The sequence below is a fragment of the Plodia interpunctella genome, chromosome 24 (assembly GCF_027563975.2).
Source record: "Plodia interpunctella isolate USDA-ARS_2022_Savannah chromosome 24, ilPloInte3.2, whole genome shotgun sequence".
NCBI classification, from domain to species: domain Eukaryota; kingdom Metazoa; phylum Arthropoda; class Insecta; order Lepidoptera; family Pyralidae; genus Plodia; species Plodia interpunctella.
Genome location: NC_071317.1, coordinates 4,361,167 through 4,373,502, shown reverse-complemented (window position 1 = coordinate 4,373,502; position 12,336 = coordinate 4,361,167). Strand labels below are relative to the sequence as shown.

The 12,336-nt window shown below is 37.0% G+C and overlaps 1 protein-coding gene across 1 annotated transcript; it reads right to left on the bottom strand.

Annotated features, from left to right (window-relative positions):
- Positions 1-8,058: 8,058 nt before the first annotated feature.
- On the bottom strand, positions 8,059-9,357 carry Osi18 (Osiris 18). The gene is made up of 3 exons (XM_053763909.1): positions 8,802-9,357; positions 8,581-8,727; positions 8,059-8,346 (listed from the first exon to the last, which is right to left on the bottom strand). Exons 1-3 carry the CDS (start codon positions 9,310-9,312, stop codon positions 8,165-8,167), a joined length of 840 nt encoding a protein of 279 aa, XP_053619884.1. The 5' UTR covers positions 9,313-9,357; the 3' UTR covers positions 8,059-8,164.
- Between the last annotated feature and the right edge of the window lie 2,979 nt (positions 9,358-12,336).

Here is a 12,336-nt window from a genome sequence, read left to right as displayed (position 1 = left end):
TTCATAAAATATTTTTTGTATTTCTGTATATGTATGTTCTGTATTATTACTATTTTAGTGCTCTTTCAGTAAGTTTTAATATTTTCTATGTGTAATAAAAATATAGTAAGTAAATAATTACTTCAAAAATTGTGACAAGCGTTTTTCATTAATGCAGTATAAAATGAAATGTATTAGTTTTTTTTGGTATATTTTTTGTATCAACCGATTAATACTATTTTTAGCAACAATGTTAATTATTCTAGATGTGTGTGTTGTTATGCCCTTGAATATAAACACTCCATATACTTTCGTAATATTGCACGCCTCGTACGAGGAGACTAAGGGACAAGAACAGCCTTGGCAGCAACAGCATCCGCAAAGAGGGTTTAAACCAGACAGTCGGTCATAAAGTAACAGCCGAATCTTCAAAACTTTGAAATTATTTCTATTTGCGGACCCTGGGCTTCCGGGCGTCACAGCCGAGATGAAGAACACGCATGAGTAAGAGAAATAGATGTCATTTTTTGACTGGGTTGTCCAAAGTTTAAACCTCATTTTTAAAATGGATACTTAACTCGAAGTTGGATTTTAACGGTGAGTTGAATCTTTAACAAAAGTGTTTAGAAACCGGACCTTTTCTTTTCGAAAGCGACAACCTTCTTTAGGTGCGGCGGTCATCTTAATCGTTGAATGAATACCGATTACTACATTCACACACTGTTATCATTTTTAAACTGAAACAGGTGAATGTTATTTGTGTTATACTTTTAGGGCGGGGACACACATGCAATTAAAACGTGCAAGTAGCTGGCGTGTGCAACGTGCTACCACTTGACATTTATATGCAAGCTACTTGCCTGTGTATGTTAAGGCTAAACCCGAAGTTCGGCTAGACCTAGTTTTGGCTAAACCTGGGTGCAACCTTCTTTCTTAGTCTAGAATAGCTTTAGAAGCTTATAGGCTGGAATTCTAGATTTACTTTTTTGCCTTTTATACCGTACATGTACTATGATAAATATATGGCACTTGGTTCCGTCCTAGAATAGGATCACTCCACCTCCTCAACATCTAGTCTAGGCAACTGATAGACAACAATTGCTTTCCCAAAGAGGGTCAGGTATCTAGGAATCTTCAAAATTTTAGGCTGTCTTCGCGTCGTTATGTCCCCGAACGCACAGCACTGTGATTTGGAAAGTATCGATGTCGATAGTTACAAAAAGTCTTTGAGATTATTATTTTTAGTTTAGTAATTAACTTACTTTTTGTAAATTATGTACAGTCAACGGCACATTAAGTTACCCCGCATGAAACCTTATGGTGCGGTAATAGCGGCGAGTTTGCAATGAATTTAGGTAGGTTGCTGTGCTGTTGACTGTACATATCCTTTTTTTATATTTCGAAAAGTAATCACATTGTAAATAAATGGTTTGTTTGTAAACTCTTTATTGCACGAAGATAAAGGTATTGAGCATGAATCATTTTAATATTTTAAAAAATAGACAATATATATAATACTATAATAGTTGTACAATTAAAATGTTCGATTCTAGCTTGTAAGCTCTTTTATATATTTCAAATGATATCTAATAATTATTATAATTTTCATGCATGCTGAAAATATTTTCGTCTAATTTACTGTACTCTGCAAATATATATATTATACCCAATGGCAGAGATGAGAGACAGGTACTAAAAGAACAGGTGGTAAAAGGACGGAGCACGACGGAGCTGCAACATGGTGCGTCGTCGCAACGAAGCGCTATGTAATAATGGGGCATGGCTTATGCGTCTTGAAATAAATCTAACACCCAGTGAGACATTGTTTATAACATACGAAAACAAGACTATTTGGTAGTAAAGTCGGAAAATTATATCTGCTCTTTATCTCTATGATTAATTTATTCTGTAGTGATTTACTCCAGATATACAAGAGTGTATCTACTCGTGTGTGGTTCCCGACCTAGAATAGGGAAGTTGTTATCAAGTTAAATCAAATACTTTTAATATTATATATGCGAAAGTTTGTGAGGATGTATATGTGTATGTTTTTTTACTATTTCACGCAAAATCTACCGGACGGATTGTTGTGAAATTTGGTACACGGGTACAAAATAACCTGGAATAACATATAGGGTACTTTTTATCCCGAAATTCCCACGTGAGCGAAGCCCCGGGACGCAGCTAGTAAATAATAGTAATAAGTAAATTAATCTGTGCTTTTTTTCCGTGTGAAAAACAAATAATATATGAGGCTTGTATGACAGTATGTAGTATAAATAATGGTTCAATGGAAGCAGGCTTCTTTGCCGGTGCGGTATGGAGGGCTCGGTATTCGCCGCTTGGAGGATATATCACTCCCGGCATTCTTGGCTTCGTCGCATGGGGTGGTCAATTTAGTCACTAAATTACTCTCCATTAACGGTGACGGATTGGTTTTGCCCCATGTAGGCGAGGCTTTGACGGCCTGGGCTGCTAGAAGTCCTAATTGCGTGGTTCCGGAGAGGCCCGAGGTGCAGCGGCTTTGGGATGAAATGAGTTTAAAGACCATTTACAGCGAAATCGAGAGTCAGTTAGAGAGCGCTCATTTGGCTCGTATAAAGGCCGTAGCTCAGCCGGAGTCTGGCGCTTGGTTACACGCGGTCCCATCCCCGCACATGGGAACATTGCTAGACAATGATTCGTTGAGGGTGGCCGTTGCTCTGAGGCTGGGTTGTGATGTGTGTGAACCACACCGCTGCATTTGCGGGAAGATGGTAGAAGCTGACGGTCACCATGCTCTTGGATGTGTTAGATGTTCTGGTCGTTTGTCTCGCCATCATTCTTTGAATGACATTATTCGTAGGGCTTTGATATCGGCAAATATTCCTTGTCAATTGGAACCTCCTGGCCTCTCGCGTACAGACGGAAAGCGACCTGACGGCATCACTCTAATACCGTGGCAGAGAGGACGTTGCCTTTTATGGGACGCAACATGTGTAAGCACATATGCGGCGTCCTACCTCACTAATAGTAAGCGTTTGCCTGGGGCCGCTGCAAAGGTGGCAGCTGAACTTAAAATGGCCAAGTATTCTGTTTTATCCAACCAGTACGAGTTTGTTCCAGTTGCCGTGGAAACGGCTGGCCCATGGTGTTCGGAGGCGAAGCGCTTTGTTGGTGAGATAGGACGGCGTTTAAGGTGTCGTGGATATGACTACCGCTCCGGATGGTACTTGGTTCAAAGGCTATCAATTGCTATCCAACGAGGAAACGCAGCTAGCGTTATGGGTACTTTTGAACCGGGTACAATTCGGGGTGGCATTTTTGATTGACTTTGTAATTGTTTATGTTTTATTTTGTTTTATTATTTGTATTTTTTAATAAAAGTAAACTATTGAAAAAAAAAAATGTAGTATAATACTAAAGATTACTAATGTTACTATATATAAAACTATCTTTTGCCCACGGCTTTGCCCTCGTGAATTTATCTGTGAAAGCGTTTACCCATTAGGTATAGACATCTGGACGTTGATTTTTGAAAAAATATGCCCATCCCGGGCTTGGCTTCACAGCCAAGAATGCATCTGGAAACATGCGCGATGATGAGAGAGAGTCGACTGCATGTCAAATTGCCGCTCATGCAACAACACTTCAGTTATAGCGGCGAAGCTCCTATGAATTTGCGTTAGTTGATGTTTTCTTGACTGTACAATGTACACTGTACAGGTTTCAAGTGGCACGTTAACTAAATAGCTTCCCGACGACATTGTTTTATTTAATATGAAAATTATTAAAATATATGATACAAATTATTAAAATATATTGTATAAATTATTTTGAATTTACTATGAAAAAAAAACTGTAAAAGTACGGACTGGGCCCATAACCTAATAGAAACACACAGATGCCGGTTGCGAATAGACAATTTATTCTTCTTTTTTATTTTGATACATTATTCTAACAGATTTACTACTCACATATTATGCAAGTTACTAAACGCGTGTAACTTTTAGGTAAAAATAATTCTTAATTTTTTCACAAGAAGTCGAACGCCTGAAACGAGTTTGATTTGGTTTTGTTTTTTATTATTTGAAAGAAATTTTATCGATAGTATTCTTAGTGTTTGGAAAATGTGTGTTCAGCTATTTGAAACCATCAGCTTTTTTCTAACAGATGAGATGATGCCAACAACTTCGGAGTCGGGGGTTTCTTAAATTTTAAATTTAGATTTATTTCTGTTGTTAACTAGTTATTTTCGTGTATCATAATAATGTATCATTGAAAAGCAATCTAGATAAAATTACGATTTAACATTAGCAAAATCCACACCTGATTATTGAGCCACTCGCCACGTGTAAACCAATCATTAGGCTTAGAATTTTGTATAGTCACATTCGTACACATTCAGTAGTCATCAACTATGCTGCCTAGTATTCAAACATTAGCAGATTTTTTGTAAACATCAGTCTAACAATACCTTTTTGAGTTATGAACGGTCATTTTCTTACGTTTATTGCTGTGATATTTTCTCTGGTAAGTTAATATTATTTATTCACATTTTCGCGCTGTCAAAATCTTTCTCCTGGTGTTTTTCTCAGCCACAGAGCATCGGAATCCAGGGTCTGCTAAGGTATTTATTAACCAAAGTATATATGTATAACCTTAACCTTCAAAAACTATATGTGTTTGATTACAGTACGGAAAAGGAAAGTCTACTTTTTTATTTTTTATTTAAGTAAAAAGTGTTCTCAAACGATTCCATCTATCTGTACTATCCATTACAGTAGTAGTAAGTACTTGTGTTTCGTTCTATCTACAATTTATCTGTAACTATACTTTTTAATCAGCACTTTAAAAAAGTTTTTCAAGGTGAGGTAATAAAAACAAAATAGAAACGACTGTATACAATGACTGGCCAAGAACCAATGGATCGACTTTTTTGGACGATGAAAGTAGCACCTGTGAATGAATTGAGAAGACATATAATATTTGGTTAGGTAGATGTATATTCTTCTTCTTATCGAGTCGTTATGGCCATTTATACTATACTAGGGGCAGTCCCAGGTAAAAAATAATAAATTAGACACCTAAACCTTCCTCAGAAACCACGCTATCTATTGGGGAAAACGACATGAAAATCCGCGATACAAGTTAATATTGGCCAAAAAAAGAGAAATTTTAGTTTTTCGCGAACAGACAAATAAGACTTTGGCCAATATTATCGTTAGCCTTGTGGAGGTCCTCTATGTACAATAAGTGGGATAGTTATGGCCATTATAAGTTAACTATTTACTAGACAGCACCACAGTCGCCGATATGTAGGTGAGGATGTAGGTACGTCCATATTTTAGAGACGACGGAAATAAAAAATTATAACGAAAATACAACAATCTATACTATTATTATAAAGAGGTAAGCGTTTGTGAGTTTGTATGTTTGAGACTGGTAAACTCCGAAACTACCGAACCGATTTCAAAAAATCTTTCACCATTAGGAAGGTACAATATCCAAGATTAATATAGATTATATTTTATCTCATAATTCCCACGGGAGCGAAGCTAATAGATAATAAAGATATCAAGAACAGATGCCGCCGCCGAAAACCAATGCTGTAGTACAGTATGCAGTACCAGAGAAAGTATGAATAGGAAGGAAGTGTTAAGTGAAATGGTAAGTGACAGAGCTAAATGAATAGAAAGAGTTAACATACTGTATCGACCCCACATAAATAGGATAAAAATCAAACAGATTTATGGCAATTTTGTTGTTACTTTTCTTTGTTTTTTTTTTAAACTTCTTTATTATATACTAGCTTTTGCCCACAACTTCGTATGTTACTCACGTACGAAGTTGTGGGCAAAATCGCCTTCCGTGGGAATTTCAGGAAATCCCTTCTCAGTGCTCCCCAACACTGTCCTAGTAACCTACACACCAAATTTCAGCTTTCTACGCCCAGTAGTTTCGGCTGTGCGTTGTCTGTCAGTCAGATTCAAATTCAAATTCAAATCAATTATTCAGAAATTAGACCTTCACAGGCACTTTTTCTCGTAAATTTTTATATTTATAGTTATTTCTCACAAGCTACAAACTACTGGCATTTCGGAACGACCACTGCTGAGAAGAAATGCCGAAAGAAACTCATTTGAACAGTGTTGGTCCCTATCATGCCAGATCAGCTTACCATTATTGTTTCTTACAATGTTTTTTTTTCTAATAATATATAAAAGTATATAATGTACATAGTCAAAACGTATATCAAAACAGGTTATGATTGTGATCCGAGTGCTGATTATAATATATATATATATATCGATGTGAAACACAATTAACTTACATGAAAATATACATATATCAGTCACTGAGTAGGTAACGGAAATGTTCAATATATATACTTCGCGCGGCTGTCAGCATCGTCTTCATTTATATTCTATATTGAAACTGAAAAATTGTCATAATCTAATATTTGACAGATCTAGATGAAATTTTGCACGGGAAGGTTACAACCTAGAAAAGAGCACCGAATAAGTATTTTTAATTCTGAAAATGCTCACATTTATAAACCTAACCCTTAATTTAGATTTCCCAGTGCCAACATTAGAAAATTTCCTCGTGAATGGCCGGTGGAATCGCGGACAAAAGCTATCTATTACACTTATATAATGTGGATCAAATCAAGTTGCGATTTGGCTAATGTTCAGAATGTCAGCTCAGTATTATTGAACGCAGCAAATCGCTGCGCAGGATTTCCTTTAGAAAGTGTTTTACTTTTGCCGTCGAATCTAGGCTCATCCTTGTAAGGACGAGGTTCGGTCCCCTTGGTATGCAATGTATGTACGTGTCCTCTTTGGTGTGTGGTTCCGCCCTAAAATAGGATCATTTTGTAGCTACTTAGGAGCACATAATCTTGGCAGATGATAACGACGCACTCCCAAAGAGGATTGACGTTACGCAGGCGGCCTGTCAAAAAATCAGAGCAACCTCATCTATAAAAGTTTACTTTTAGAGAGAGTCCGCTGAAATATGTAGGTAGTTATCCGCTGAGCTCCGTACCAATCACATTGCACATTGTCTGTATGTTTGTTCGCACATCCCGCAAAAACTACTAGATAGAATTTAATGCGGTTTTAAAGATGTATAGAGGAAGGTCTAACTTAAAATCTGGTATAGGTTTCGCGATATGTTACTTAGATCCCGAGATATCGATAATAATAAGTTAAGAGCGGACGCACGAAAAAAAAACGCGGGCAAAGTTGCGGGCAAAAGCTAGTTATAAAACAATTTAAATGTGTTAAGTTTCCTTATGTTACCTATATCCTAAAGAACTTTCATAACTATTAATTATTACTAAAGATAACAAATTTTCTTTTTCTTTCCAGATTTATAACATTGAAATGTTTAAAATCGAGCATAGAAAAAAGAGATCTCACAGCGATAATTTCAATGTGTTATTGGGATTGTACAAAATTAGCCCTTTGAAGAATTCATATATCTACAAAAAGTTTTCAAACCATGTCCTGTTGCCAACCCGTACCGCGGACATAGTGCATTATGAATCGCACGAAAGTTCAATAGAAAATCGAACGCGACTCGGCCTGAATCTTAAACATATTGAGAATATTATTCATGCAACGGCTTCACCCAAAAATATAACATCTGGACAGTACTACAGTGTCGAGAATAAAGGACCTGAATTTTTCACCAATGCAATGCAACCATCTTACACTTTAGAAATACCAAGTCAAGGCTCAGATGATCAATTTAATAATATATTCGACCATATTAGCAGTAACGATGTCGAGACTGTCAACACCAAATTAGTACCCGTTAATGTTACTTTGCCAAAAGAAAATATCATCAATAAAAATAAAAATATCATAAAAAATGATACCGTTGACGAATTAGACTTGATATTTTCTAAAATTGATTCAAAGAAAGATGTGGCAAAAAGTAAAGGAAATAAAATTGATATATTAGAAACTATGAATATTAATAAAGATTTGAATGACATTGATGAAGATGCTGTAATAGTCTTCAGGTAGGAATACCAGTCATATGCTGCAGACAAACGCCGCATTGGACAGGTTAATGAATACTCGTGACAAGAATTGAAACTTACTTTATGCAATATTTATTTACAAAGTAGAAATAAATAAATAAATAATAATAAATTAGTCATTGGTCCGTCTTAATTTATGGGTTCCTTCGTTTATATTTGCGCGGAGTATGCGATATCGTGGGCGTCTTCATAAGATCGTGCTTGGTAGGGGCCATGGGCGTCCCAGGCTGGTGCGTGGTGGTCTACATGGTGCTCCACATGGTGCTGCGGATAGTGGATGACCTCGTAGTTCACGACCTTCGGCTTCGTGAATTTGAAGATGACCATGGCACCTAGAAACAGAATTGTTTATTAAAAAATATATGTAATGGTTGTATTGATATTTTTAAGTTTATAAACTGCAATTTCTCTGTGATATAAAAAAGTGCATATCATATATTTAAAGTGCATATCTTATATTTTCTTAGAATTGTACACTAATAACCTGACGATATTTTTTAAAATGCTTGTAAGATATTCTGATATTGTTACTCTGGTAAGTATATCTCATGAATATGATCACTTACCAGATAAAACCAAAGAGATAAGACCTAGTGTCAAAGCCTTCCATGTTTTCAGGGCAATCAGAGCAAGGGCCAGGGGAACCAGCACTGACGCCTTGAACTTGAGACCAAGCAAGAAAGGCAGAAGAATCTTCTTAACAAAACCGTGCTCTGTGAACAAACAACAGATATTAGTTGAGTCCTCAACTAACTCAAACATAGAGTTCTTTATCGCAGGCACTCACTAGACTTGATTCTCAACGGCTTAGGCAGCTTAATCTTCTTCTTCCTGCCTTCAAATTCTTCAACTTCTTCTTCACCATCCAAAGGCATGTTCAACTCTGAAGGTAGATCAGCAAGCAGTGACCTCGGTACATATTCTGAGGCAGCGGTCTTTGTGATTTCCTCTGGAACTTTCACTTTCAGGGCATGTGTTTGTACGAAGGTATCGACTTGATCAAACAACTTATACAATGGGTCCTTAGCCATCCTGGGGTCAACTTCTCCATCTTCTTCCACAGTTGCAGTCTTGATGATGCTTAGGTCATCCGTAATCTTGATCTCTTCTTCATTGGCTACTCGAGATATCCACTGCAGGGTCCGCGGTTTCACACACTCCACCGAATACTGACTAAGGCATTCATTATAAATGTTCTTGACTAAATTCGAAGCAGAGTACGTTTGAGCACTACTGAAGGCAGCTAAGCATAGTATCACTAGAAGTTTGGCCATGTTGCACTTTTTTATTTTCACCATTTGTTTTTTTTAATTCGACGGCAGAAGCGACTGACTGCCGTCTGTTGATCGGTCACAATGGGTGTCAGGGAAGTTCAGGGCTTGGTTTATATACGAGCATTAATACGTGAGGTGGTGTCAAAATGCGCTAGGTACTATCTTCGGCGATGTATGTGCGATCGTACGCATGGGGCTCATGTTAAGTGTGTCTGCAAGTGACATTGTATTGGAAAAGTATTACTTTGTAAACACATTGTTTAATAAACTCAGATTCTAGTAAAAAGTCAACTGATCGATCATATCCTAAACCAGGCGTTTGTACTACAGCTCAATCTGTTACAAAAAATTTTCTTCAACAAAAATATCTTGTAAATTTACAAGTCGTGTAAAGGTTCGCCTATGACTGACACCAAAAATTAGCTCGTTGTGATTTCTGAGAATAAAAACACCTACCGTCCCACTGAAGAGTCTTCATTGAAGACGCGTGTTAGTTAATTCACAAAAAATCCGGCGCAAACCCGATTAATTGAACTCGATTTTTTGGGAACTAGGCGTAAATCATTTTCGACTTCTATCTCATTCCTGGAAGCTCTGGTACTGGGATCATTAGTCAGAGTGGTAAATATTTGTATTCTGTTTAGAATCTGTTGTATTTCTTGTCCATAATTTTTATTGTGATAAATGCCCCTTAAAGTGAACTGTTGAATGTTATCCATTTTTATTATTAGCTGTATTATAAGTGTTGTCCTAACATATTTATTTATAAGTGAGTGATCAGACGTTTCAATAAGTGATTCATATCTTCCAACCTATTCAACACTGGTTGGCTATTGAGAATTCAGAGTGCCATCTTTTAACCTGTCACGGGTTGGATAATGGAACACCACTGCCGTTATAGTTTTGTTTACTAGACAAACTGACCAAATTAAGTAACACCAAGTAAGTTGTGTAAAAGAAAAAGTAACAAAATAAGATCAGTACATACATCCTTATGTAACATACGTTTCTTATGATTTACATTCAGCCCGTGGGTTTAAGTGAAAGATGTCCGGCAAAACGGATGCATGGACGCGTGATTAGACTTCTAATTAGGTCAACGTGTCCCGTATGTAGGTATAGGGTGAGTATAAAGTGAAAAAATTCCTCGGACTGGAGAGAGACTGCCCTGCTTTGAGATAATTTTTCTCTTGGGTATGTGTGCAAGAGTATATGCTAGTAGTGCAAGACTATATGCTAGTAATTTGTAGCCTTTGAGGAACATCATGCTGGATAATTTAAAATTTGCGTATCAAAATGCTAGCTAGTTTGCTTTCATTTCAAACAGGGCGTGAAAAGATTTATTCACAGCCGGCAACGCTCGTGTGGTATCCCTGGTTTTGCAAGCGTCCATATGCTGTGGTCATCATTTCATTCATCATTTCCCATCAGGTGGGCCGTATGCCTGTTAGCTAGGTCAGTTGATTTCATACAAATTAAAAATATAAAAATGTGGTATGTACCGAACTACAGCACCAACTCTCGACATGCAGCGTGCATACTGCTATGTCGAGAAGGATATTCTAACTAAGATACGTAACATATCATATCTAGGTATTTTACAGAGAGGATCAAAAGTCCAGACTGCCAATAACTAATTTGTTGTCTGATAGCGTGGTCGCCCTGTTCGCCAATAACATGCTGAATAACATTATGGGAGTGTCTCGTAATTGAATAGTAAATGATAGAACAGCTGATTTATTTACGGAGTGCTAAGAATGAGTTGGCATAATTTTGAAACACAGACAAGATCTACCTTGTTTCACATGTTTACATTTCACTATAGAAATTGGTAGCCGTATTAGGGATATGTTTTTAAATATCTATAACTTGGGGATTCCCTTATACTAACTAATATTATAAATGCGAAAGTAAGTTCGTTTGTTTGTTTTTTACCTCTTTCTACTCAACCGATCTTCGTAAAATTTTGCATAGAACGCGGGAAAACCACGGGCAATATACTTAACTTAAAAAAAGTTTTTAGATTGCATTCGGGGCCACCTCGCCGAGAAGCTTGGTATCGGCGTAAAAAGTGAAAATTTAGCTATGATTTTACAATCGGCCTGCCTGTTGCCAACCCCCCTTGGGAATCCTATTATTGTCTTAACTGTCAAGGCTGTGTGACAACTACTGCAGGAACGGTTCTATTTTGGCACAACCACATTCCTTGTGTCCTACGAATGCATCACTCAAATATGTCAGTCTCAAAGGGGATTTCATAGGACTTCCGTCTAAATATAAAAGTGAAGTACAAATATGTATAGGTACTTAATTGATATAACCTCAAATTGATGAGTTAATATTCTATCAACGAATGTAGCGAAATCGGCCTAAATTCTTAAGTCCATCACTCAGTTTCATTTTTGTAATGACAACTGTTGCTAGCTGGGATTAGGTAACGTTAAAAATAATTTTGGCAGCGTTTAATTTTGATTAAGGCCTCAATTACACGTTACTTATAGGTATATTATAAATACATCTGAATAGAACGGGGAAATTTCAATAGCAATCACATGCAGCGGTTTAGCCATAAAAGAGTGATAGACAGACAAACAGACTTCCGCATTTACAATATTTATATGGATCTGAACCCTGAACTCTGGTGCGGAAGCGTTGGTGGTCTAGAGGATAGGACGCCTGAGATCGAAAGGTAGGTATCATGTTTTGATCATCCTAGTCTCGACTAGGATCGATCGATCGACTTGATGACTCGTCACATGAATTTGAGTTACTATAGGTCATGGAATTAATAGGTACCTACCTAAAGTACTCCGTACCTACTAATTCCATGGTATAGGTAGTTACTAATTAAATTAGTAACTATAGGTAGTTACTAAATGCAAGGAGTTAAATTTTAACTCCTTGCAGCGTCCTTCCTTGTGAAGGAACATTTCGTGAGCGGTCTGGCACACGTATGGGATGAATGACACTAGATGGCGTTATTCGTAGAAGTCACGTTAAATCCTTGATTTGAATATTTTAGTTTATAAATTCCTTCCTGTAAGAAAT

Bases quoted from the DNA above. Each gene is read 5' to 3' on its own strand.
- Osi18 (XM_053763909.1), bottom strand. From the start codon at position 9,312: ATGGTGAAAATAAAAAAGTGCAACATGGCCAAACTTCTAGTGATACTA. The intron at 8,728-8,801 runs GTGAGTGCCTGC...GTTTGTTCACAG, and splicing joins GCCGTTGAGAATCAAGTCTA to AGCACGGTTTTGTTAAGAAG. The intron at 8,347-8,580 runs GTAAGTGATCAT...TTCTGTTTCTAG, and splicing joins TATCTCTTTGGTTTTATCTG to GTGCCATGGTCATCTTCAAA.